The 27567-nt window shown below is 45.0% G+C and overlaps 1 protein-coding gene across 28 annotated transcripts in view; it reads left to right on the forward strand.

Moving 5' to 3' along the window:
- ank2b (ankyrin 2b, neuronal) overlaps positions 1–27567 on the forward strand; it is a 1110754-nt gene that overhangs the window by 980266 nt on the left and 102921 nt on the right. For 23 of the 28 annotated variants that reach the window (XM_038792202.1, XM_038792197.1, XM_038792200.1 and 20 more), the window contains 8 exons: positions 6314–6538; positions 8163–8261; positions 12800–12954; positions 14910–15121; positions 15239–15443; positions 22246–22342; positions 22513–22741; positions 23448–23573. In XM_038792202.1, coding sequence (XP_038648130.1) covers positions 6314–6538; positions 8163–8261; positions 12800–12954; positions 14910–15121; positions 15239–15443; positions 22246–22342; positions 22513–22741; positions 23448–23573 — 1348 coding nt within the window. The remainder of the gene's footprint in view (positions 1–6313; positions 6539–8162; positions 8262–12799; positions 12955–14909; positions 15122–15238; positions 15444–22245; positions 22343–22512; positions 22742–23447; positions 23574–27567) is intronic. The other 5 variants (XM_038792212.1, XM_038792216.1, XM_038792218.1 and 2 more) reach the window with 1 other exon arrangement.

The raw sequence follows: 27567 nt of genomic DNA on the forward strand, positions 1-27567 counted from the left end.
AAAATGGTTCAGTGCTTTGTCTTACATGATTGTGTCAACTTGGCCACTAGAAAAATCAAGTGCAAGCGTCAATATTTAAAATTGGATGTTGCTTTCCAGACTGGTTTTCATTTTTATTGGCTAATGGAAATTTGCACCAAATATTTGTTTTCTCTTTAAACATCAATGAAAGAAACAGGAAAACAAATGGTGAAATACAAGCTTATCTGTTAAATGGCCAATCTGAAGAGATGACTATCCTACAATAAATGTTTCATTTGTTTTCTAGTATGAGAGTATTAATTTTGTCTTTTTTATACAACTGTAGCAGCATCATAAATGTTGTGCTTAAAAAGGCAATGTCAATCCAGAAGTATAATTCTAACCTAAAAGTTAAGTGCATCAATGATGCAAAGCACTGAAGTGATTTTCTTTTTACTCAACTGGCATTGAGATGAATGAAAAAAAACCATTGCTGACATTATCACTGGTGCAAAAAGAATTTTTTCACGCTTTTTACCTTTGCTGGTGTGAATCTGTTTTATGCAAAGAATTAATGAAGCCTGAATCACATTGTTTGGACTTTTTTCTGAACAGTAGTACAGGAATTTTATTGGCATAGCCAAAGAACTAACTCTTAATAGAATCATAAAACAAAATAACCACACAATGTTATAGTCCACTTTTTAAAGAACAAAGAACAATACAGCACAGGAACAGGCCCTTCGGCCCTCCAAGCTTGTACCGGTCATGATACCACCTTTGGTCAATACCCTCAGCACTTCCTTGTGCCGTATCCCTCTATACCCATCCTATCCATGTATTTGTCGAGGTGCCTTTTGAACGCCGTTAATTTGTCTGCTCACACAACCTTCCCTGGCAATGCGTTCCAGGCACTCCCCACCCTCTATGTAAAAAAAAAACCTGCCTCGTATGTCTCCTCTAAACTTTGCCCAACGGACCGTAAACCTATGCCCCCTGGTGACTGACCCCCTCCACCCTGGGAAAGAGTACCTGCCTATCCACTGTATCCTTGCCCCTCATAATCTTGTAGACCTCTATCAGGTCACCCCTCAACCTCCGTTGTTCTAATGAAAACAGCCCGAGTGTATTAAGCCTCTCCACATAGCTAACACCCTCCAGACCAGGCAACATCCTAGAAAACCTCACCTGCGCCCTCCACAAAGCTTTCGCATATATCTGGTAGTGTGCTGACCAGAATTGTGCGCAATATTCCAAGTGTGGCCTTATCAAGGTTCTATACAACTGGAGCATGACCTGCCAGTTTTTATACTCGATGTCCCATCCAATGAAGGCAAGCATCCCGTATGCTTTCTTGACTACCTTGTCCACTTGTGTTGCCACTTTCTTTTTTTATATAAATTTAGAGTACCCGATTTGTTTTTTCCAATTAAGGGGCAATTTAGCGTGGCCAATTCACCTAACCTGCACATCTTTGGGTTGTGGGGGTGAAATCCAGGCAGACACTGGGAGAATGTGCAAACTCGACACGGACAGTGACCCAGGGTCGGGATTCGAAAGCGGGTTCTCAGCGACATAGGTGTTGCCACTTTCAAAGATCTGTGGATTTATATATTCCTAAGAACGTTGCCATTTACGGTATATTTCCGCTCTATGTTAGACCTACCAAAATGCATTACCTCACATTTGTCTGGACTGAACTCCATTTGCCATTTCTCTGCTCAAGTCTCCAACCTATCTATGTCCTGCTGTATCTTCTGACAATCCTCAACACTATCTGCCACTCCACCAACCTTGGTGTCATACACACTTACTAATCAGACCAGCTACATTTTCCTCCAGATCGTTTATGTATACTACAAAAACGGAGGCCTGAGCACAGATCCCTGTGGAACACCACGAGTCACAACCTTCCATTCAGAAAAACACCCTTCTACTGCTACCCTTTGCCTTCTGTGACCAAGTCAGTTCTGTATCCATCTTACCACCTAACCTCTGATCCCGTGTGACTTCATCTTTTCTACCGTCTGTCATGAGACACCTTGTCATGAAGTCCATGTAAACAACATCCACCATTCTTCCCTCACCGATCATCTTCGTCGCCTTCTCAAAAAACTCAATCAAGTTAGTGAGGCATGACCTCCCCTTCACAAAACCATGCTATCACCAATGAGCCCATTGTTTCCAAATGGATATAAATCCTGTCGCTGAGAATTCTCTCCATTAATTTACCTCCTACTGACGTGAGGCTCACTGACCGCGCCACGATGCCCTGATGCTGGCGTGTGATTCTCTGAGGTGCAGAGAATCGGCGCCATTTGCGCCGGCGTGTTTGGCACGGTGCGGGCCGCTGGAATCGGGGAGGTCGCCGATTCTCCAGCCCGGATGGGCCGAGTGGCCGCGCCGATACGACAGAGTCTCGCCGGCACCGTTCACCCCTGGTCGTTGCTGGAGGGAACTCTGCGCGAACAGTCGGGGGAGCGGCCTGTAGGGGGGGCTCCTTCACCGGGGAGGGGGGGGGCCTCCCTGGCCCACGATCGGGGCCAACCGATTGAAGGGACGCCCTCTTCTCCCCCCCCCCCCCCCCCAGGCCTACTTCCCTGCGCGACCGGCCCCTGAACACCGATGCCATGTTGAGTCGGGGCCGGCGTGCTAACGAAGTCCCCCGTGCAGGCCCAGGTTGGCGCGGTCCAACTGCGCATGCGTGGGTTGTAGCGGCGCCGGGAAAGGAGGCTGGAGCGGTGTGAACCACTCCAGCCCCGTGCTGGCCCCCTGTGGGGGACAGAATAGGTCATCCCCGGGCCCGGTTCGCACCGTCATGAAATACGACAGCGCGAACACTTGGGCTCCATTTGGGAGAATCACACCCATTGGGCGCGATTCTCCGCTGCCCACGACGGGTCGGAGAATAGCGGGAGGGCCTTCCCGACAATTTTCACGCCCTCCCGCTATTCTCCGCCCCCCACGGCCGCCCCACGACACGAATCGCTGCTCGCCGTTTTTTACGGCGAACAGCGATTCTCCCCAGGCCGAGGGGCCGAGTTCCCAGGCCTTTACTGCCGTTTTCACGAACGCGATCACACCTGCTCTCACCGTTCGTGAAAACGGCCGCAAAGTGCCGTCCCGGACAACCCTGGCACCGATTGGCACAGCCGCACCACGGCCGTGCCAAGGGTGGCATAGGCCTGCGATCGGTGGGCACCGATCGTGGGCAGCGGGTCCGATACCCGCGCACTATTTGTTCTTCCGCCGCCCCGCAGGATCAGTCCGCGGGGCGGCTGAGGGGCATGATGGCCCGCGCATGCGCGGGTTTGACGCATCTGCGTGATGACGTCATCCGCGCATGCGCTGGTTGGAGCCTTCCAACCCGCGCATGCGCGGCTGTCGTCATTGTGCGCGTCAGCTGCCATGAAGCACGGCATCGCGGGCTTAGCGACGGTCGCTAAGCCCGCGATGCCGTGCTTCACGGGGCCGCGCTGCTAGCCCCGCCCGGGGCGGAGAATCGGGTCCTGGGAGGGGGTGCGGAGGCTGCCGTGAAACACGGCCAGTTTCACGGCAGCCTTTACGACTCGCCACATTAGCGGAGAATCACGCCCATTGTTTCCAGGATTATCCCTGCTACCTTTCTCACAGCGGAATCGCATTAGCTATTCTCCGGTCCTCTGGGATCTCACCTGTAGCCAATGAGGATACAAAGATGTCAGTTAAGGCCCCAGCAATTTCCTCCCTTACTTCCTTCATTATTCTGGGGTAAATCCCATCCGGCCCAGGAGACCTATGTACCTTAATGTCTTTTAAAACACCCAATACCACCTCTTTTTCAATTTCAACATGACCCAGACGGTCCACACACCCTACGCAAGAAACATCTTCCGCAAAGTCCTTTTCTTTGGCGAACACTGATGCAAAGTACTCATTTAGTACCTCGTCCATTTCATCTGGCTCAACACATAAATTATTTGAAAGAGAATCATCTCTGCACTTGTATAAAGTCCCTTGACAAGGGAGACCAATTATGTGATTGGAATTATACTTATGAAAAGATATTATCTACTGTTGCCTCTTGTGTGTTTTGATATTCTCTTAACTGCATTAACACCTTCATATTTGGAGTCTTATTTTTCAATAGGTGTGCGCCAACTAACAGTAACATAACAAGTACCTTGATGAAAAATGCTTTATGTAGGAAAGTTCACTTTTCTTTGCAAGGAAAACTTGCAAAATATATACACCCTGTCTGCTTGGGACTGGCATGTTGTGGTAGAGTTCCAGCTTTGAGCACAATCAGCAATCCATCTGCAAATTACATCCAAAATTGTAAAATTTTGAGAAGTGTATTTATTTCCTCACATTTCTGCTCAAATTCGTATGCTGTTCACAAATGCAAAATCTGCCCTGAACCTACGCAATCAGGCAGTGTTTTGAAAGTAATTTGAGAGAAACTACCTTTTGCTTTGAAGTAGATTCCTTGATATGTTTAAGAGTGTAACTTAGTGCAGTTTAATAGATATAGCGGAAAATGGGTTTATCGCAAAGATTTGCATTTTTAATCCGTGTCAATCCACCAGCTGTGACAATTTGAAATGACTAAAAATGACTTTTAAAAGATACAGAGCCATTTGCTTGTTATATGGAAGTATGGTAGTCAGTGGAGAAGAACTCTCATTGCTCCTTTGCTGAATCATTTCAGATTTATAAAATTCTTCTGGACACAGGTTATGAAGCAATAAATTATTCTGACCATGATGTTACGCCTTCGTTTACAAGCATACAAATGATACCTTCCCTATTTTTACAGTATTTTGCAATAGAAATTGCTCACTAACCACATGTAATCGTTTCAATACAAAATCTTACACATATACAGTAAATGTACATTAAGTGTGTATATGTACTTAATAAACATTTGTATCGTTCATTATGAAATTTTTAGTCTTCCTATTTCTGATATGAATTTATCAGATACAATGTAGCTTCTACGTGCAGTTCTGGTCCCCACATTATCAGAAGGACGTGGAAGCTTTCAAGAGGGTGCAAAGAAGGTTCACCAGGATGTTGCCTGATCTCAAGGGTGTTGGCTACGAGGAGAGGTTGAATAAACTAGGATTTTTACACTGGAAAGGCAGAGACAGAGGGGAGACCTCATAGAGGTCTACAAAATTATGAGAGGCATAGACAGGATGGACAGTCCGAGGCTTTTTCCAAGGGTGGCAGTGTCAATTACAAGGGGCACCGGTTCAAGGTGAGAGGGGGAAAGTTTAAGGGAGATGTGCGGGGTAAGTTTTTCACACAGAGAGTGGTGAGTGCCTGGAACGCGCTGCCAGAGTTTGTGGTGGAAGCAGGCGCATTAGCAACATTTAAGAGGCATCTGGATGGATATATGAATAAGGAGGAAAGAGAGGGATATGGACCAAGTAAGGGTAGAAGGTTTTTTTCCAGTTAGGGCATCATGATCAGCACAGGCTTGGAGGGCCTGTTCCTGTGCTGTACTTTCTTTATTCTTTGTTCTGGAATTTTGTTCAGGCGTTACAGAGCATTGCTGCAGCTTAATCAGACTGATTGCTGAGAATATTGAATTGTACATGGATTCACCAGACCCATCCCTGGTACCTGTCCAGAACACAGTTGGTTGATGCTTGGGGTTTGTTATAAAATTCCCAATTGGAGATGTTTATTGGAGGTTACTTGTTCTCAAAGTTTACTCTTAGGTAGGCATTAATCCAAAACACCTTTGTTCACCTTTGTTGAATGTTAAATATGTCAGTGTGAGTGTGTGAATTGTCTATAATTTAATTAGGTAAGTGAATTTGAATTAAAGGCGTGACTTTAAGATGGAAAAAGGTTTGAAAGGGCGTACACTTGAAACAAGTCTTGCTGTATTTGAAGAAAAAGGCTGTTTGTTGCTCTCTATTACTCTATACTCAACTTCCCTCTACCCTGAATTGGGAGGAGCTGAAACTCATTTTTCCTGTAGCCCAGTACTTTAGGTACCAATGGTGATACCACGAGAATCTCTTTAGGTTTTTCAAATAAGTCAAAAAGAATTCTCCTTATTGAGACCTCAGATAAAGAATGATAAGTGGAAATGTCACCTAGTCTGCAAGAAGGTGGAATCAACTGTACAGAAGGCTGCACCATCTAATTGAGGCCTAAGAATCCATCAAAACCTCAGCCTTTGCACCAAAATGAATCTACAAATGTTCGATATGATCACAGATTGAGTGATTGTTCACTTTCCCCATTTATGTTCTAACTTGCGTGAATGAACAGCAATCACTACACTACAGAAATCAAAAATAAAGCTGCAAAACAAGATTAAAGTGGATAATAAAAGTTTTGTATTTAATTGCAGTTTCCTGGTTAGTTTCATGGTGGATGCACGTGGTGGATCCATGAGGGGCTGCCGCCACAATGGGCTTCGTATTATCATTCCCCCTCGGAAGTGCACAGCCCCAACACGTGTGACTTGCCGCCTGGTCAAACGTCACAGACTGGCCACAATGCCCCCTATGGTGGAAGGAGAGGGCCATGCAAGTAGGCTAATTGAAGTTGGACCATCGGGAGCTCAGTTCCTTGGGTAAGTTCCTAAGTATTTAAATCCTATAAACAGGAAAAACAATTTTGCTCTATTTAAGATAGTGATTATCAATCCAAAGGCAACATTATATATGTTTCTTTGCATAAGGGCCAGCGTGCTAATCTGAAGAACTTGTGAATCTACACCTCTGGGCAGTGTGGTACTGTAATGGGTGGTGGTGTCCAATCATAAATTTTAAAGAAATACAAAATGTAATCAAGGTGTTTAGTGTTATTTTCAAAAATAGAATTATGCATTTATGTGGCAAAATACTGTAATGTATTAAATTTACAATACAAAATAATCAACATGCCGTAGAAAGATACCCAGCAAGTCTTCATTTATCGTAAGAGTATAATTACTAATCATTAACAAACTATTGTAGAACAAGAAATAGAGAAACAACACCAAATTATCCAGCATCAAATTATACTTTTAAATTTATTATTAAGTAATGATTGATCTAACATATATGTTCTGTATGTTTAAAGAAATAACATCCGAATTTAGGGAGCAGGAAGAGAGTATTATGTTCCACAAGCCTTTCTCATTTTGATTAATCAACCCGACCTACCCATCTATACATCCTTTAATCATTTCTCTCTCCATTACAATGAATGGGATTGAATTGTACATACATTTTTTATCATATCGTTTATGGGCTTTATTAATCTGCATGGTCAAATTTTGATTTTGACTTAATATTAAATTGATATCCCAATATCAGTAATCCATTTAGCTATGCCCAATCAAGTCAGTCAAATACCAGTCAGCAAATGTATAGACTCACTGATGGACTAATATTGCTGCAGCTACTAAGAATGATAGAAGGCAGTAATGACTCAATACCCTATTAAATGTTAACACGACAGATATGTGTCTTTACAAATCTGTACTGATACAAATATCTGCACTGGCACCCGGCTGCTGGGAAAAGAGCAGTATGTGGCATTTGCATAAAACTTACACATGTGCTTCTTACCATCCCCCTTACACATGTGCTTCTTACCATCTCCCCCCCCCCCCCCCCCCCCCCCCTGGACCCCCACCATTCTTTTGCCCGTCAATCTTATGCCTCCACCCTGGCTTCACTTTGGCAGATTGACCTTTTAGTAACCAGTATGAAATGTCTTCTGAACAGCTGTATTTTGTTAGTCCAGAGAAACCTATATATTTTGCAGTGAAGCCAAGGGTTCAGTAAGAAGCTTAGACTAGTGTAGACGACAAGGGAGGAAATTAGGAAAATAAGAGAGGAATTGAACCTTTCATAAAAATCTTTGTGTTCATTGATTGTCCAGCAGGTAATCACAGAATCAATTGTCAATCAGTTATTTTCAGCTCCTGAATTATAATATCACAATGATTGAGACATTATCAATAGTGACTAATGGTCACTTATTAATATTGGTAATATGTCTTCATTGTAAGATTACAAAATTCCGAACAATTTGTCAAGCATCCCAGCATATGAAAAGAAAAGGTATTGATTGCATGTTAGTGATTTCAAGATAAGCAACAATCTCGGCTTGAATAACTAAAAGAAACAATCAGAACAAAGACTCAATGCTTGTTGGTTTTATACTTTTCATCTTCTCTCTTCCACTGCTGCTTTGGATTTACTCAGTAAACTGCATCTTCCTAACTCTCCTCCCCCTCTAAATGAGGGAGAAAGCTTGGTTAGCCGAATCCTACAGCTTGGGCCTTCAGGAACCAAATTTCTTGGGTAGGAGAGACAAACAAAATGTTCAGAGAAGAATTCATTGGATGCTTCCATGCATATTCCCTGCAACCCTTTTTAACGTTCTGTATACTTTTTTAACCCATCTTTTATTTTCCCTTACCTGTCTGAATATTTTTGTTTTAAGTATGTATAATATATATGTTATATATATATTGTACATATGGATCACACTTGCTCAAGGTGAATGGTTGTGGTGTTTTGTGGCTTTGTGTTGTGAATGTTGTCATAGCTGGGGATACATGTGCTCAACATAGTAAGGAACTCCCTCTGTTGCCTTCCTCCCCCTTCATTCCTCTTGTTAATTCCTTATGTGTTGGTGGACATTATTCAAAATGTTTCACTCCTTGTTAAACTGTGTATTAAATTGTAGTCTGTAACAAAGTGAAATGGAAAATGAATGAAGTCTTATTAGGAAGATGTAATATAAGTGTGCAGAAGTTCTTGTGTCCTGTTACCTATTTATAGTCTAGGAACCTGCTAAGATTTAAAATAGTTAAGTCCTGCACCTCAGTAGGACTTAACTTTTTAAATCCCTCAAAAATAAATTCAACCCAGCATTTTGCCTGTTGTAAATAGTGTGGTCTCAATGGTCTTTTTCTGTTCCTCATTTCTGTCCTGTGAAGTATTTTTTTTTTCTTCATTCATCTACAACATGAAATCAAACTCACGTGTAAGTAATTAAGATGAGTTAGCTGTGGTAGGGATGGAGGAGAACAATGTAAAATATTTAATATATGCATTGATAGTAATTCAATCAATTTGATTGTTTTGCCCATTCATACCTATTCATTTTTTATTTCCATTTCTACCTCTCAATGTATCTCCCAATTCTTTCTTGCTGCTGATCCATGTATTCATTTGGAAAATGCTACAATTTCCTTTGCAATTATTATTTTAATTACCATTATTGTTCATTCTCTTGTCCGTTAGTTCTCATGCTGCTGTTTTGTACCTCAAGTTTTCCAACTATCTTTAATGTCTGTGTTCTCAGCTCTGTTGTTCTATTCTTTTATGCTGTTAATCCACATCTGACGCCTGACAGCCCCATGTTCTGTGTGGTTGGCCTCCATGCAAAAAGAAAATGGGACTTGGAGCTCTGATTAGCAGACAGTGGGAACTTTTGCCTGTGCCACTATTTGATAATCAGACCTTTCAGCTCCTTTTGCTTTGATAGATAACACATTCTTGACTAGAAAGTACATTAACAGAATCTCTAAGTACAGAGCCAGCAATGACACAGTGACATTTACAGCATAAAACCACCAAGATGTATACATTGCTAAATGTCAAACAGGATAAATAATGTTTCTGAGAATTAATTATTGAAGAACATTTCTTTACATTTCTTGTTTCACTGTGTAAATGTACTCTAATATCGCTCCACTGTTCAAAAATAAATTCTTGTGGTTTTATACTTAATGAGGAAGCAACCCTTGTTCAATTACAAATAGTGGATTGACATTTTTGCTGAAGACAAAAGGTTGGATATTCACCACAGTGGGAAACAGATTAAAGTTCAGAATTTCACTGAGTGAAGCTTTAACAGGTGGGTTTCCTGTCCACTTCAAGCCAGTCGAGGAAGAAATGGAGATGGGTCAGATGAAGTACTCACTTAGTACACCTCATGGAAGCCATCACTGTGACATCTGGTTGTCCTGAGGGAGAGATCAGCAGTTTGTGCCTAAGCCTTCCAAAGGGAAATGAGATGTGACAGGAGAGCCAGATGCCTGACACCAGAACAGGACAGCCCCTCGATTCATTAATGTCGAACTACATCTAATATTGAAAACTGTGAAAGAGGAGGGAGGTCCCTTTCCTGGAGGAAGCCATGTTATTGTGCATCAGGGGTACCTCCCTGTTCAGCGATATCTCCCTCTGCCTCCACGTCCTCTCTTATCTCCTGCTCCTGATCCTGCCCTAATGAGCTGTGTTCTTCCAGGGTCTCACTAACCTCAAGGCCTTCATGTCTCTGGAGGGCGATTTTATGAAGAGTGCAGCAGACCACCACAATGATCAAAACCCTTGCTGGAGGGTATTGGAGGGCACCACAAAATGGTCTAGGAAATGGGATGGCACCTTCAGAAGTCTGATGGCCTGCTCAATCCTGCTGAGTTGGTGGCACTGGGTGTATCACCTCCATGCCTCTATCTGAGGCTCCCATGAGTAGTCATCCATTCGTGATTTCCCTTGCCCCCGAGGATCTATCCACACACTTTGGGGGTTGCAGTGTAGATCTACGGCAGCCTGAAATAACCAAGGATGAAGGGGTCATGGCAGCTGCCAGGAAAGTGAGCCCACACTTGGAGGAAACCTTTGATGTAGTTGAGACCAGTTGGACATTCTTAGAATGAAAGTCCTTTCTGTTGATGGATTCCACTGGCCAACCGCAACATTCCTTGATGGGCTTAAAGATGCAATTGAAATGCTCTGCCTCTGGAGCAATCCAATGATAGAGGGAATTCCCAATGCCAACTACCCCTGTGAGAGCATGTTTCTTATCCAACTCTGGCAAAGTGAGAATCAGTTACGTGTGAGATACCATTAAGGTCCATGCCTGACCCATGGAAATGAAATGAAAATCGCTTATTGTCACAAGTAGGCTTCAAATGAAGTTAAGGTACCACAAGTGAAGAAATTCAAGGCCACAGTGACTTTAATGGCTATTAGCAGAGCATGGCAATCAGTGCAGCGATGCACAGGTTCTTTGGCGATAAGGAAACAAGGCCGGGATTCTCCACCACCGGGATTCTCCGGGGGTGCCCGGGGGTTTCCAGGTAGAGTGGGGCTGCCCCACAATGGGAAACCCCATTGACCGGCCGGTGTAACGGACAATCCCGCCGGCCGGTCAGGGCGGAAATGTAGCGCGGCAGACCCGAGAATCTCGCCTCGATGTCCATAACCATTTGCCTGGAGAGTCGCTGTCTCCTGTACTAACTGAGTTTTCAATTATCTCCGGGTAGCTCTGTCTTCAACGGTCAAGCCTGTTTTTGATATTTTGTCTCCATTGCCTTCCTGTCCTTCGTACCTCACCCGTGCCCTCCTGTTGCTTGGGGTTCTTCCCTCCCTGGGGAGGGTGCCCTTCTCATTGTTAAGGGGCCTGAAATTTGACACTCATGTGCCAATGCAAACTGGAGCCTTCCTTCTGGGCAGGTGGCCACCCAATTTGCCTTGCCAACCATGCCCCTGCTCTTCTGCCCCCATTGTCAGGGGTGTGGGGTCAAATCTCTTCAACCCAGGCATTCAGTACCTACTCTTCCTGTCACTTCTGCAGACCCCAGAACATACCCTTTTCCCTGCTTCTACTAGTCAGTTTCTGAAGGCAAGAGTGAGCTGTCCGGCACTTTAAAAATTAGAACTTTAACCTCTGACAAGCTCTAAATTAACTCTTAACAAGCTTCATTGAACTCAATTAGGTGGAAATTGGGATTCCTGTCCCACCCTGGTGATTATTGTCGGCACAGGGATTGGTGCCTTGAAATTGACACTGCCCGGCCCCAATGTTTTCAGAGCCATCCTGTTACTGTTCCTGACTTGGGAGGATCCCGAAAATTCAGTCCAATCTGTCTGCAAAAATAGAATGCAAAAGACAAAAAAAAGGCTCTTAAAATTTGATTGGAATCCTGAAGGTAGAAACGCTAAGTACATTTATATATTTTTTAAAAGCACAAATGCATTATATAAACCATTTAGTCATAAACAAAATGAATAGGTTGGGAAGTTGCAAACAGTAAGAAAATTAAGTTCCAAACAAGAAGATTGTTTGGCATTTTAACCCTTAATCTCCACTTTTTCAATTTACTCTCATTCATTTATTGATCATCATTGATATTGTCCATGAACTTCTTCAGGAAAATATAAATTTTTTGTTAGTTTCCCAAAATTCAGAACTGATTCAAATCCTTGTGGAGTGAAACCAGTAAGTCCATAGCATTAACTATTTGTGAAATGGTTGAGGAGCATTTAAGGATAACTTCAAGGCAGTAAGATGTTCAATTTGTTGCAAAACTGTTCCGGTTCCCAACATGTCATTCAACTTCAGGAACCCATCTCCTCTTGTACAATTTACTTGTTGCGATTTCAATTAAAGTTAATTCCAGTTCAGGCAATTGCATAACGAGAATCAATCATTCTGGTCTCTGCACTTGACCACAAAGCAGTCTTGGTCAACATCTCAATATGAATGACTGCTGCCTCCTCGTAGGATAGTTTCTGTTAGAAAAAGGAGTGAAAACAAAACGTTTAACAGAAAACACATTTTGGGTGCTTCATTTTAAATGATGGAATACATCTTGATTGATGCAACCTGCTTCATATGCAGCTAGTTTGAGATAACTTGACACAGAGGCAAACTCTGCATTTCTATTAAGTAGTCCCCATCTGAATATCTTGCATCCATGTTGACAAATGAATGCCAGCTCACTTTGTTACTGACTATATAGAATTGGTCGAGAGTGGCATGAGACATCCTAGAATGAGGTATGTTTCCACATTTTACTTATTTCTAACATCCGGTGTTTCAGGCCTGTGATTGTGGAGATTCCACACTTTGCAGCAGTACGTGGAAAGGAACGGGAACTGGTGGTGCTGCGCAGTGAAACTGGGGAGACCTGGAAGGAACATCAATGTGAATACACTGAGGAAGAGTTGAATGAAATATTGAATGGGATGGATGAAGGTACCAACTTTGTTGGGGTGATGGGAGGCGTTGGGTCGTGCGAGAGACAATTAATGAAAAAAGGGCCATTGTAGTTATCTCATGACACATTTGAGTAACCATGAGTCCAATATTCATCCTCCCTTGAAGATGCATTTGGATCCATTAAATCAATCTGAAGTTGTCCTTGTGTTGTGGGCTGGTGTAGGCCATACCCTTGGATATTACTGGTTTGTGATGTTTGAAGCAAGGGTGGGTGCAGAAACAGGATATAACCATGCCAATTACATTGAAAAGCCAAATACCTTATGTGCAACATAAGTCAATTATTCAGAAAGAAACGTTAAGACAGTTTATTTTGTTCCCTGTAGAATAATTCCATCCATTAGAGAAAACAATAGGATTGTGCTTTGAACTAGAAATGGTTCTCTTTCCTCAATTCAAGAGTAAAGATGATTGGAGTGTTTAATATAATCAAATTATTTTTGAATGACATCATTATTTATACATTCAACTTTAAAATCTAAATTTATCAAGATTCTTGTTTATGGTTATAAGGTGAAGGAATTATGTGCCATTTCTTTTTTTAAAAATAAATTTAAAGTGCCCAATTCATTTTATTCTAATTAAGGGGCAATTTAGCGTGGCCAACCACCTATCTGCACATCTTTGGGTTGTGGGGACGAAACCCACCCAAACACGGGAGAATGTGCAAACTCCACACGGGCAGTGACCCAGAGCCGTGATCGAACCTGGGACCTCGGCGCCGTGAGGCAGCAGGCTAACCACTGTGCCACCGTGCTGCCCTATTATGTGCCACTTCTGTTCGACTAGGATCTGTTGAATAAGTTATGATCTCTGTTGTATCACACACACAGTAGAATTACTTTTCCCACAGTGCAGGCCGTCAGACATTGTCAGATATCATTACAGTATCAGTGTGTATGGTACTGCTGCTGAAGTTGGGGGCCAGCTAGTTTTGATATCTGCAGACATCTCCACCAACCCATGATTGATCATTCTTGCACTGAGCCCTTTTTCAGGTGAAGGTTAGCACACCTCTTGATAATCTTCCAAAAGGTTGCACTTTCAATCTTCTTAATTTCCTGATCACACAAACTGCTTTGGACCTTCTCATCACCAGCCTTCCACTGATCACTGACTCTCAAATCCTCAACACCCACTCTCCACTACTCGCAGCTATACTTCATACACTCATAGAATTTACAGTGCAGAAGGAGGCCATTAGGCCCATTGAGTCTGCACCGGCTCTTGGAAAGAGCACCCTACTTAAGCCCACACCTCCACCCTATCCCCGTAACCCCACCTAACCTAAGGGCAATTTAGCATGGCCAATCCACCAAATCTGCACACCTTTCGACTGTGGGAGGAAACTGGAGCACCCGGAGCAAACCCAAGCAGACTTGGGGAGAACGTGCAGACTCCTCACAGACAGTGACCCAAGCCGGGAATCAAACTTCGGACCTTGGAGCTGTGAAGCAACTGTGCTACCGTGCCACCCTCTGTCTCTGCACTCAGTCAGCAGTTATCTTTCACATACTTCCTCGTCCCTAATGGATATGCCAACTCTACCATGTTCAAGTATGGAGATGTAACTTTTCTCATGTATTAGATTCACTCCTTAGTACTATTAAATTTACCTTGTAACTGCGCCACCTGCATTGGCATTATTAAAATGGACAAACTACTTTGCTCAGGGCCTACACAAGGCCATAAAAACACACATAACTTCATATTGATTTATTGGATCAAAATTAAATCTTAAACATGTTCTGAAAATAATGTATTTTTAGTCATTTACTGTGGAGTCCAATTCAAATTACTGATTCATTGACTTTTGTTGATTTGTGTTTTTTAAAAATTAGATCACTGAGCAGCGGGATGCAAATTTATCATTAAGGTATACAATTTAAATAGAAAATCTGCAGTAAGTTCTTTTTCTTCACTATTTACAGTGCTTGACAGTCCAGAGGAACTTGACAAAAAACGTATTTGCCGTATCATCACCAGGGACTTCCCACAGTACTTTGCAGTTGTGTCCAGGGTCAGACAGGACAGTAACTTGATTGGCCCAGAAGGGGGTGTGCTGAGCAGTACTGTTGTACCACAGGTTCAAGCTGTCTTCCCTGAAGGAGCTTTAACAAAGAAGATTAGAGTTGGCCTCCAGGTAACTGATCTCCCACTGTTTTGAACAACATACCATCCTGGACCCAATTATTAAATAGGAAACATTAATTTGCTGTGTTTAATACATAAAAAAGTTTTCATTGTTTTTCTTGCCCAGGCTCAGCCCATGCACATTGAACTAGTCAAGAAAATTCTGGGTAACAAGGCAACCTTTAGTCCAATAGTCACCCTGGAGCCTCGAAGAAGGAAATTCCATAAACCTATTACTATGACGATTCCCATTCCTAAATACTCTACTGAAGGGCTAATGAATGGCTACGGTGGAGATACTCCAACTCTCAGGTTACTTTGCAGCATAACAGGTAAGACATCAGCACTTGATTTTAAATGGTGACACAAAGCTGAGACTTGTGTTTTCACTGCCTGGGTGCTAATTGGTGAAGCAGATCGTTGACCTGCCCGAGAATCCGTTTAATTTTCATTCCATTGAAATGAGTACAAATGTGACCACTGGCATATGCCGTGTCCAACCCTTCTCCTATCTGACTCATGCATATTTACCCTCATTCTTTTTTTTACTGCCCATCAAGCATTTTATCAAGTTGCTTGATTTTCTCTTGCAGTGTATTATTCCTGCATTTTTCTCGAGTCCACTGTGAGACACCCTACTGAGCACCGACATGTATCTCATCCACTATATACCATGTTTTTAACCGGTCCTTATTTCAAAGTCCTCTTTTAAATTTCTCAGATACAACTAGCTAATAACCATGCATATCTGAATGCTCACTAATTTTACCTTGAGTTATAGATTCTGAGAGTTACCACTAGCTATGACATATGAAGCTTTTCAAATTTGTCCTTATCTCCATTCTTGAACACCCATCACACACTTTTCATATTTAAGGAACATTGAAAAATTGTGGCTGGAGCCTGTGCTCATATTCAACAGCCGGATTTTCACTGAATCCTGGACTTCAAACATAGTAAGCAAGCCTTGGTAATGGAAATACTGCCTCCTCAACCCCATTTCTGACAGATCAAATTTTTGCTGCGAGGGTTAGTGGGGCGAGGTGTGGTTCACACAGGAGGGAAACCCAAACTCAGCAGGGTCATTTGAAATTAGTGCTGTGTTCAAACAGACCCTATTTTAGCTGTTGCAAAGGCCTTAAACAACATTGTGGATGTCACGAGTTGAGCAAATAGGCAGAAACACCTTTTGAAGGATGAATGAGGTCTATTCGAGGGTCATAATCTGAAGTTTTAAAAAATCTTCTGCTCTTTAAACATGAAAAACATGCTTACGCTGTCAATGTGAGTTTGAAAAACGCTCCGCTGGACTGCTTTGATTGACAGATGATTTGGTTGCGCAGTTTCAATGGAGATCTTTGTTGACATTTCCTCAAGAACTATTATTAAGTCGTTATGAATGCTTTACTGAGTTTCAAAATCTACAATTAACACATTGGAAGTTCTAAGTTCATATTTTGATGCATCTGTTAAAGAATAAGCTGTAATTGATGTGGGGTCTGGATAGAAGTTTGTTTCTTTAAGAGAGTAACCAGTTGAGAAGAATTAAAAGCTTTGAATTGGTTTCTTGAATTAGAGTTTTTTTTGCTGTCAAGTATGTATGAGAGCTAATTAGATTGCTGCAAGTTTACTTTTTTGATCTCTGCTTCGCTCCTGAGATCTGACCATGGTGGATACTGAGGAAGTGTCTATGGAGGTGCCATAGGGAGTATGAGGAAGTATAATGGGTGGGTAGGTGCCACAAGTAGCAAAGAGTTAAAAGGGGGTATGGCGGTGGCTGGGGGTGTGAAGGATGAGGGTTCAAGGGCCTAATATATAAAACAACAGGAAAATAGTCCCAGAGCCTTCTCACCAGTCCACCTCAGCACTCACCCACCCCATAGCTACCGACAATCTGCTTCTGGATTGGCAGGCTCGATGTGATCCCACCCCTGCACCTCGAAGTGAAATTTCTGTCTGATGGGGCCATTTAAAACAAGTTACGTTCTCTAAATCAGGAAAATTACCAATTCTATTTACCAGCCTCAGTAGTGAAGATTTGGCCCCATGTCATGAGTCCTCTATTTTATCCACCATCAGTTCCATTCATCTCGTTAGAATAAATTCCTTTTCTAAAGTCATCCTTTATAGCCCAAATCTTCCGAGGAGTGGAAATCACAGTCGGATCGCCACTCCACTTCTATTTTTTCCCACCGTACAAAAACTCCTTATTTCTGACTTGGGGTGTCCGATCCTGACTTCGCTGGAAATGTTGAGTATACCTAAAATGTAACTGCTTCTTCATAGCTTTGGATTGTTAGGGATAGATAAGCAACTCTCTCTTTTTATGGCACTAGCTGATGTATTTGGGTAAATAAAGAGTTTTAGGGGGCGATTCTCCAAAATGGAGACCAAATGTTTGCGCCGTTGTGAACACCATTGCATTTCACGACGGCGCGAAACGGGCACGGGGACGACTGATTCTGTCCCCCACAGGGGGGCAGCACGTCGCTCCAGCATCCATTCCCGGCGCCAAATGAGCGCCGCGCCAACACATGCATACGCAGTTGGGCCGCGCCAACCTGCACATGCGCGGGCGAGTTCTTCAGCACACCGGCCCCGACCCAACATGGCGTCCGTGTTCAGGGGCCGGCCGCGCAACAATGTCGGCCCGGGGATGGGGGAGAGGCTGGCCCGCTGATCGGTGGGCCCCGATCGCAGGCCAGACTCCATCGGAGGCCCCACCCGGTGAAGGAGTGCTTTTCCCCATCCCACAGGCCCCCCCCCCTCCCCGACCCTTCGCGCAGAGTTCCCGTCGGCAGCGACAAGGGGTGAACAGCATTGGCGGGACTCTGTCATATCTGCTCGGCCCATGTGGCCGGAGAATCGGGGGCCCCGCTGATTCCAGCGGGCGGCACCGCATCAAACAAGCCGGCGCAAATGGCGCCGATTCTCCGCACCTCGGAGAATCGCACGCCGGCGTCGTGGCGCAGTTGCGGCGAATCTCCGGCCCGTCATGGTGCTCGGAGAATCGCCTCTTTTCTCTTTTGCACATATCTGGTCCCAATCTCTTCCATAGAATTGTGTAGAATCATGAGTGAAACTGATTTCCTGGTGCAGCACACATTGTGGGGACGATTCTCCGAAATGGAGATGAAGCGTTTGTGCCGTCGTAAACGCCGTCGCGTTTCACAACGGCGAGAAACAGGCACGGGGATGATTGATTCCATCCCCTACAGGGGGACAGCACGGCGCAGGAGCGGTTCACGCTGCTCCAGCCTCCCTTCCAGGCATCAAATGGGCGCCGCTCCAACCCACGCTGCGCAGTTGGGCCACGTCAACCTGCACATGCGCGGGGGACTTCTTGAGCGTGCCAGCCCTGATCAACATGGTGTGGGGATTCAGGGGCAGGCTGCGCATCAAAGTAGGCCCGGGGGGGGGGAGGCCAGCTCACCGATCAGTGGGCCCCAATCGCAGGCCAGACCCCATCGGAGCTCCCCCCCTGGGTGAAGGAGCGATTTTCCCCGCCCCAAAGGCCTCCCCCCGGGTTAGTGTGGAGTGAAGGCAACGCCCGCTGTGGAGGCTGGATGTGGGGTTGCTAGCGGACGAGGCAGTCTGTGGGCGGGTTAACAAGGCCATCTAGAACTACCTGGAAACAAATGCTACGGCGGAGGTCTCTGCAGCGACGGTCTGGGAAGCTTTGAAGGCAGTAGTCAGAGGGGAATTAATCTCGATACGGGCCCACAGAGAAAAGGTGGAACGGGCTGAGAGGGATAGATTAGTGGAGGAGATACTCCAGGTGGACAGGAGATACTCGGAGGCCCCGGATGCGGGACTACTGAGGGAGTGGCGGAGGTTACAGGTGGAGTTTGGGCTGTTGACCACAGGGAAAGCAGTGGAAAAGTTGAGGAAGGCAAGGGGGGCAGCAGGGTAGCATGGTGGTTAGCATAAATGCTTCACAGCTCCAGGGTCCCAGGTTCGATTCCCGGCTGGGTCACTGTCTGTGTGGAGTCTGCACGTCCTCCCCCTGTGTGCGTGGGTTTCCTCCGGGTGCTCCGGTTTCCTCCCACAGTCCAAAGATGTGCGGGTTAGGTGGATTGGCCATGCTAAATTGCCCGTAGTGTCCTAATAAAAGTAAGGTTAAGGGGGGGGTTGTTGGGTTACAGGTATAGGGTGGATACGTGGGTTTGGGTAGGGTGATCATGGCTCGGCACAACATTGAGGGCCGAAGGGCCTGTTCTGTGCTGTACTGTTCTAAGTTCTATGTTCTATGTGTGAGTACGGGGAAAAGGCAAGCAGAATGTTGCCGCACCAGCTCAGGAAGAGAGGCGGCCAGAGAGATAGGTAAAGTAAAGAGTAGAGACAGTAATACTGTCCTGGACCCAGCAGGGTGAACGAGATGTTTAAGGACTTTTATAATAAATTATATGAGTCGGAAGCCCCGGCTGGGGTGGAGGGCATGAGGCAATTTCTGGATGGGTTGATGTTCCCGAGGGTGGAGGAGGACCTGGTGGAGGGGCTATGAGCCCCAATTGAGATTGAGGGAATAATTACGGGGCTGGAGGGCACGCAGTCGGGCAAGATCCCGGGGCCTGACGGCTACCCGGTGGAATTCAATAAGAAGTTTGCAGAGATATTGAGCCCACTGCTGGTGAGGACATTTAACGAAGTTAGAGAGAAGGGAATCCTCCCCCCAACAATGTCGCAGGCCTCGATTTCATTGATCTTGAAACGGGAGAAGGATCCAGAGCAATGCTGGTCATACAGGCCGGTTTCTCTTCTGAATGTGGATGCCAAACTGCTGGCTAAGATACTGGCCACAAGGATAGAGGACTGTGTCCTGGGAGTGATAGGGGAAGACGAGACAGGATTTGTTAAGGACAGGCAACTCGAGGCCAATGTTCGAAGGCTTCTAAATGTTATCAAGATGGCCTCAGAAGGAGAGGAGGCAGAGGTGCTGGTAGCGATGGATACGGAGAAGGCTTTTGGTCGGGTGGAGTGGAATTACTGTGGGAGGCGCTGGGAAGGTTTGGGTTTGGTGAGAGCATTATTGACTGGGTGCGGTTGCTCCATCAGGCACTAGTAGCGAGTGTGCGTACGAACCGGCTGAGGTTGGGGTATTTTGAACTATACCGAGGGACGAGGCAAGGGTGCCCCCTCTCCCCGTTACTGTTTGCTCTGGCCATAGAGCCATTGGCCATGGCGTTAAGAGCCTCTAGGAACTGGAAAGGGCTGGTTCGGGGATGGGGGGGGGGGGGGTGGGTGGTGGAGCACTGGGTCTCGCTCTACGCAGATGACCTGCTCTTGTACATTTCGGACCCTTTGGAGGGGATGGAGGAAGTAATGCGAATCTTGGGGGAATTTGGCAATTTTTCGGGGTATAAATTGAACATGGGGAAAAGTGAGATATTGTGATCCAGGCAAGAGGGCAGGAGAAGAGACTGGGAGAGCTGCCGCTTAGAATGGTGGGGAAGAGCTTGCGATATCTGGGAATCCTGGTGCCCCGGAAATGGGAGGTACTACACAAGTTAAACCTATCCCGGTTGGTCGAACAAATGAAAGAGGACTTTAAGAGATGGGACATGCTCCTGCTAGCACTGGCGGGGAGGGTACAGACCATGAAAATGACGGTCCTCCCCAGATTTCTGTTTGTCTTTCAGTGCCTCCCCAACTTCAAATGAGATGGCCCTTTTCAAGCGGGTGAATGAGACTATTTTGGGCTTTGTGTGGGCGAGTATAACCCCGCGAGTGAAGAAAGTGTTGCTGCAGCACAGTCTCAGGGGAGAGTGGGTTGGCGCTGCTGAACGTCTGCAATTGCTACTGGGCGGCTAATATAGCCTTGATCAGGAAGTGGGTAGGGGGGAGGGGGAGGCATGGGAGTGGATGGAGGTGGCGTCATGTAAAGACGCCAGTCTGGGAGCATTGGTAACGGCACCTCTGCCGTTCTCCACAAGTCTGGTGGTAGTGGCGGCTCTGAGGATCTGGGTGCAGTGGAGGAGATCTAAGAGAGTGGGGGGAGCATCGATTTGGACCCTGATTTATAACAACCACTGGGTAGGCTAGATTGCGGGTTCCGGAGTTGGCAGAGGGCAAAAATTAGAAGGACGGGGGATCTGTTTATAGATGGGAACTTTCCCATCTTGAAAGCTTTGGAGGATAAATTTAAATTGCCAGCAGAGAATGGTTTTAGGTATTTGCAGATGCGCGACTTTCTGAAAAAACAGGTGCCGGCCTTCCTGCTGCTGCCACGGGGATACAGGATAAAGTAATTTCCAGTACCTGGGTGAGAGAGGGGAAGGTATCGGATATTTACCAGGAGCTTTCGGAGGCGGAGGAAACTCCGGTGGAGGAGCTTAAGGGCAAGTGGGAGGACGAGCTCAGAGGGGAGATAGAGGCGGGTCTATGGGCGGATGCCCTAAGCAGGATTAATACCTCCTCATCACATGCCAGACTTAGCCTGATCCAATTTAAGATAGTCCACCGGATACACATGATAGTGGCTAAGATGAGCAAGTTTTTCGGGGTAGAGTATAGGTGTGCGAGGTGCGCCGGAAGCCCAGCAAATCATGTCCACATGTGTTGGGCATGTCCGAAGCTTAGAGGTTTTTGGCAGGGTTTTGCTAAGTCAATGTCCACGATGCTAAAAACATGGGTGGTGCCGGGTCCGGAGGTAGAGATCTTTGGAGTGTCGGAAGATCCGGGAGTTCCGGGGGTGAAAGAGGCCGCCGTCCTGTCCTTTGCGTCCCTGGTAGCCCGGAGACGTATCTTATTAATGTGGAGGGTCCTGAAGCCCCCGAGTGTAGAGACCTGGGTTAGTGACATGGCTGAGTTTCTCAGTCTTGAGAAAATAAAGTTTGCCTTAAGAGTATCAATGTTCGGGTTCTCCCGGAAGTGGCAGCCGTTCGTCGACTTTCTCGGGGAAAATTAAAAATGTCAGCAGATGCAGTATTCCAAGGGGGGGGTGGGCGGATTGTTGTTGTATGGTTGAGGTGTCTGAAGATTGGGCTGGGGAGGTGTTTATTTTACCATGTTTATGTCATTGTTTTTGTTACTGTTATAAAAATTTTCAAATACCTTAACAAAATATTATTTAGAAAAGAAAGACACATTTTACAACTTTGGAGTAAAAGTTTCTGGCTTTGCCTTTCTTCCTAGGTGGAACAACGCCAGCCCAATGGGAAGATATAACTGGAACTACGCCATTATCATTTGTCAACGAGTGTGTTTCATTCACTACAAATGTGTCAGCTAGGTAAGGATTTTAGAAAATGTTAGAGCTGTAAACCCAGGTTCATCAGATTGCTGCACTTAGAAGTAATCATCACTTATATTCAATCCGAACCAATTTGTTACACTAATCCAATGAATGGCAGATGGCTGGCTGAAACTGAATAAAATGTTTCTTGTTTTGCTTGTTTGCAGGTTCTGGCTCATAGATTGCCGGCAGATTCAAGAATCTGTCAATTTTGCCACACAAGTGTACAGAGAAATTATCTGTGTACCGTACATGGCCAAATTTGTAGTTTTTGCCAAATCACTTGATCCAATTGAGGCACGATTGAGATGTTTTTGTATGACAGATGACAAGGTGGACAAAACATTGGAACAGCAGGAAAATTTCACAGAAGTTGCAAGGAGCAGGGATGTTGAGGTACTGGAAAAAATAATGAATGGGTTTCATAGAATTTAATGGCTAGGCAGTCCTCTGGAGTAATGGAGGAGTACACCAAGGTCTGAGCAGTGCCTTTCTCCCTCCAAAAACTACGTTCTCGGTGCAGTGAATAGAGAAAACTGTGACCACACTTATGGATTTGTAATTCTCTCCACACTATCTTTCTCTAATGACTGTGCCCAGATGATGCAATGCATCAAAACACAGTAACAGGAAGATGTGTGCAATGAGCACCACTTTACAAAATAAAATCTGTTGTATTTCTCCACTTCGCATATATAATTACACGCACGTATGAACTCATCATTTTTTTTGTAAAGTTTAATTCACAATTGACTAAGTGCAATTTTATATCGCATTTATTCTGACTATAGTATGAATTACAACAGTTGTTAAAAATGTAGTTTAACTGTATATCTACATAAAGACTCCGCCTGACTCTATCTAAAAATACTTCAGTTTCCTAAGTTCATAGAGTTTTCGCTAACTTTAAACTGTCGCTGACCTTCAGTACTCTTTCTGGTACGTACCCTCCTCCTTCTCCCCCTCCCTACCCCCTTTACACGGCCTCACTTCCTCTTCCTCCCCAATGGAGTAATTAAAGCATACAAAAAGTGAATAAATCAGAAACTTTTTACTAATGGAGACATGAATGTTTTAATCAGAATCACCTCTGTTTTTGTAGGTATTGGAGGGAAAGCCAATTTATGCTGACTGTTTTGGCAATCTCGTGCCTCTCACAAAGAGTGGACAGCATCACCTGTTCAGTTTCTATGCTTTCAAAGAAAATAGACTTGCACTGTTTGTCAAGGTATAGTAAATCAAATCATTGTTTGGACCACTGAGTAGCTTGTAATGTTTCAAGATATATTTAGCTGTCATGCTTATCAATTCCATTCCTTCCCTACCCTTCAACTAATCTCCAAACTTCTTAAAAGTTCAGAATCAAAACATAGAAAATAGGAACAAAGGAAGCCATTCGTCCTTTCGAGGCTGCTCCACCATTCATTATGATCATGGTTAATCATCCAACTCAATAGCCTGATCCCAACTCTTTACCGCCCCCCCCCCCCCCCCGCCCCCATATCCTTTGATCCCCTTCATCCCCAAGTGCTTTGTCAAACTGGCTCCTTGAAAACATAATGCTGGATTTTGGTTGGAAACCATTTACCATCCAGTATCTTGCCAGAGTATGTGTGGGTGTAGATGGTGAATGTCAGCAGCCTATTTAACCACAGGATTCCCTACTCACCCAAACTACTTGCAGCAGAGGTCATTGGATACCTATCTAAGCAGGACCCTTGACCGATTTGTCCTTGATGTTACAACCCAGGTTGCCAGTGGAGATTTCCAGTCTCCACAGAGCTAGCTACAACTTAGCTAGCTCTGTGGAGACTGGAAATCCTGCCATCTTCCAGTCTGTAAAACATTGCCGCTTATTGGGCAGTGATTTAACATATAACCATTTTGTTTTTAAAATAATTAACTCACCTGTTACTCAAAAACGAAGTGTGAAGAAAATTTTTGGTAACTTGACTGATAATTCATTTGAAATCTGTCAAAACTGTCTGCATGTTTGTGGAATGTTATAAATTAAAAATTCCATAGGACCTTAAGAATTGTGATTACAGTTCATCAACCACTCTATGCACAGTATTATACACGCCAGGCAGGCTTCTTGCAACCCACAGCATATATCGGGGGTGAGCCTGCCTCCAATTAGTCAGCTGGCCTCGCTCTAATGTTTTGGGAGACTTTAACATGAATCTTGTGTCCATCCCCAGGAGGATGTCCTGCTTTACTAGAAATAGGAACATAGGATTTAGGAGCAGGAGTGGGCCATTGAGTCCTTTGAGCCTGCTCCGCCATTAAATAAGATCAAGGCTGATCTGGTTGTCTCACAGCTCCACTTTGCCATCTGCCTCGCCATAACCCTTAACTCTCTTGCCTATCAAAAATCTGTCGAACTCTGCCTTGAATAAATTCAATGACCCAGCATCCACTGCTTTCTGAAGAAGAGAATTGCACATGCAAATTACCCTCTGAGAGAAATGATTTCTCTTCATCTCCATCTTAAAGGGTAGACTTCTTATTCTTAAACTATGTCCCCTAGTTCTTGTCTCCCCCACACACGTAAACATCCTCCCGGTACCTACAGTAATGTCCCCTCAGGATCATATATGTTTCAATTAGATCACTTCTCATTCTTATCTCCAGTGGGTAGAGGGCAAACCTGTCTAACTGTTCATCATAAGATAAGACGCTCAGTTCAGTAATGAGTTGAATTAACATTCTCTAAATTGCTTCTAATGTAATTATGGTTTCCCTTCCCACCATCCGAGGAGAGTCAGAGAACACATCCCTGCTGATATTGTCTGCTCTCCAGCCATTTCACATTTCAACTGACATCAATTACCAGGAGGCGGGACTTATGTCACTCACTGAAAAGTCCCGCCTCAAAGAGCTGCCGGAGAATCTAATTGGCTGCCAGCTCTCTAGCTCGATGACGCCAGAAGCTGCAGTGCACAGGACTGGGACTGCCAGCACGCCCCAGAGACTCAGTCCCAGGAATTCAAGAAGAGCTAAATTTTTGTGTTCTCAGGTGGGGAAGGTAGTGAAGACCTTTGGGGGGGGGGGGGGGGGGGGGGGGGGGTGGACAGAAGGGTTGTTGGAGGAGGCTGGGTGGGAAACTGCCCTTAAGTGGTCAATAATTGGCCACTTAAGGGGTTCAAATGGAGAAAGGATAGGTGGACAGACATAGGCCTCGCGTGTCCAAATTTAAATTGCAGAGACATTTGTGTGGGCATGAACCTAGCAGGGAGGCCAGCTGAGGAATTTTACACTATAAACCCACCAGCACAGAAACATAATATTCTTCTAAATATCTTTTTTCACATAAGGAAACCAAAGCTGTACAAAGTATAGTAGTCTTACCAAGGCCCTGTGCAGCTGCAGTAAAGCTTCCCTATTTTAATATTCCATTCTCCTTGTAATAAATGCCAATATTCCCTTTGTCTTCCTTATCACTTGCTTGCTTTCCTGAATATTAAATTTTCCTGATTCATGTACCAGGATGCCCAGATCCCTTAGACCCACCGAGTTCTGCAATCTCTCTCCTTTTAAATAATATACTGCTTTTCCATTCTTTCGGACAAATTTCACATTTTCCCACATATTAGTCCATCTACAAAATTTTTTTCTCACTCCCTTAACTCATGTCCCTTTACAGACTCTCTAGCTCATCTTAACAACTTACTTTCTAACCTATCTTGGAGCCGTCGTGAAACCTAACTACCATACATTCCTGAAGGTCTTCTCAACCTTGCCCCTCGCTTGAGGTGTGGTGATCCTCAGGTTAAACCACCACAACTCCAGGGTCCCAGGTTCGATTCCGGCTTGGGTCACTGTCTGTGTGGAGTCTGCACATCCTCCCCGTGTGTGCGTGGATTTCCTCCGGGTGCTCCGGTTTCCTCCCACAGTCCAAAGATGTGCAGGTTGGGTGGATTGGCCATGATAAATTGCCCTTAGTGTCCAAAATTCTACGATAATCTATGATAACCTAGGACAAAGGTTCGGCACAACATTGTGGGCCGAAGGGCCTGTTCTGTGCTGTATTTCTCTATATTCTATGTTCTAACTCAGCTCTCCCCATCAAAGGGGAAAGCAGCTTCTGGTCATCTGGGTCTACGGTGACTTTACTTTTATATTCCTGAACAAAACTCATTTCCCTCTAATCTCTGCTTTCTGTTAGCTAACCGATCCTTTATCCATGTTAATATGTTACCCCATACATCATGTAACCTCATTTTGTGTATTGTAACCTTTGACGTGGCACCTTACCAAATGCTTTCTGGAAATCCAAGTACACCAATCCAAGCTGTCAGCGAATCGCAGACTAGCAGCTCTGCAATTCTTTTTAAATTTAGAGTACCCAATCATTTTTTTCCCGTTAAGGGGCAATTTAGTGTGGCTGATCTACCTAACCTGCACATTTTTGGGTTGTGGGGGTGAAACCCACGCAGACACGGAGAGAATGTGCAAACTCCACACAGTCAATGGCCCCGGGCCGGGATCGAACCGGGGTCCTCAGCGCCATAGGCAGAAGTGCTAATACCGCCGCCGCCCCCCCCCCTGCAATGTGCTGCCCTAAGCAGCTCTGCATATTGGCAGTGTCAACAGGCATGGTACCACTGCTGGTACTGCAGGAAGGCCAAAGACACTCAGCAATAGACCCAGGCACTCGGGTACGTCCGGAATCTCCATGGGGCCTTGCTGGCAGGCTCCGGCAAAGCGGGTGAGGAGGGCATTTTGGACAGGGCAGCGTGGGAAGGTAGCCATGGGAGGAAAAACTAGGGGTGGGGCCTACATGGGCCAACTATGGGTGTTGCGGTAGCACAGTGGTTAGCACTGTTGCTTCACAGCGCCAGGGTCCCAGGTTCAATTTGAGGCTTGGGTCACTGTCTGTGCGGAGTCTGCACGTTCTCCCTGTGTCTGCGCAGGTTTCCTCTGGGTGTTCCGGTTTCCTCTCATAAATCCCGAAATACGTGCTTGTTGAGTAATTTGGACATTCTGAATTCTCTCTCAATGTACCCGAACAGGTGCCGGAATGTGGTGACTAGGGGCTTTTCACAGTAACTTAATTGCAGTATTGGTGTAAGCCTACTTGTGACAATAAAGATTATTATTATCATTATAATTAGCACAGAAAGACCAGCAAGTGGCACTCCACTCTTTAACTGTCTACATTAATTGCCCATTTAAGGAACTCAATTGGGCCCCAAGAGGGCAACCCACCAAAATCTTGC

This window comes from Scyliorhinus canicula, chromosome 3 (assembly GCF_902713615.1).
Source record: "Scyliorhinus canicula chromosome 3, sScyCan1.1, whole genome shotgun sequence".
Lineage (NCBI taxonomy): Eukaryota > Metazoa > Chordata > Chondrichthyes > Carcharhiniformes > Scyliorhinidae > Scyliorhinus > Scyliorhinus canicula.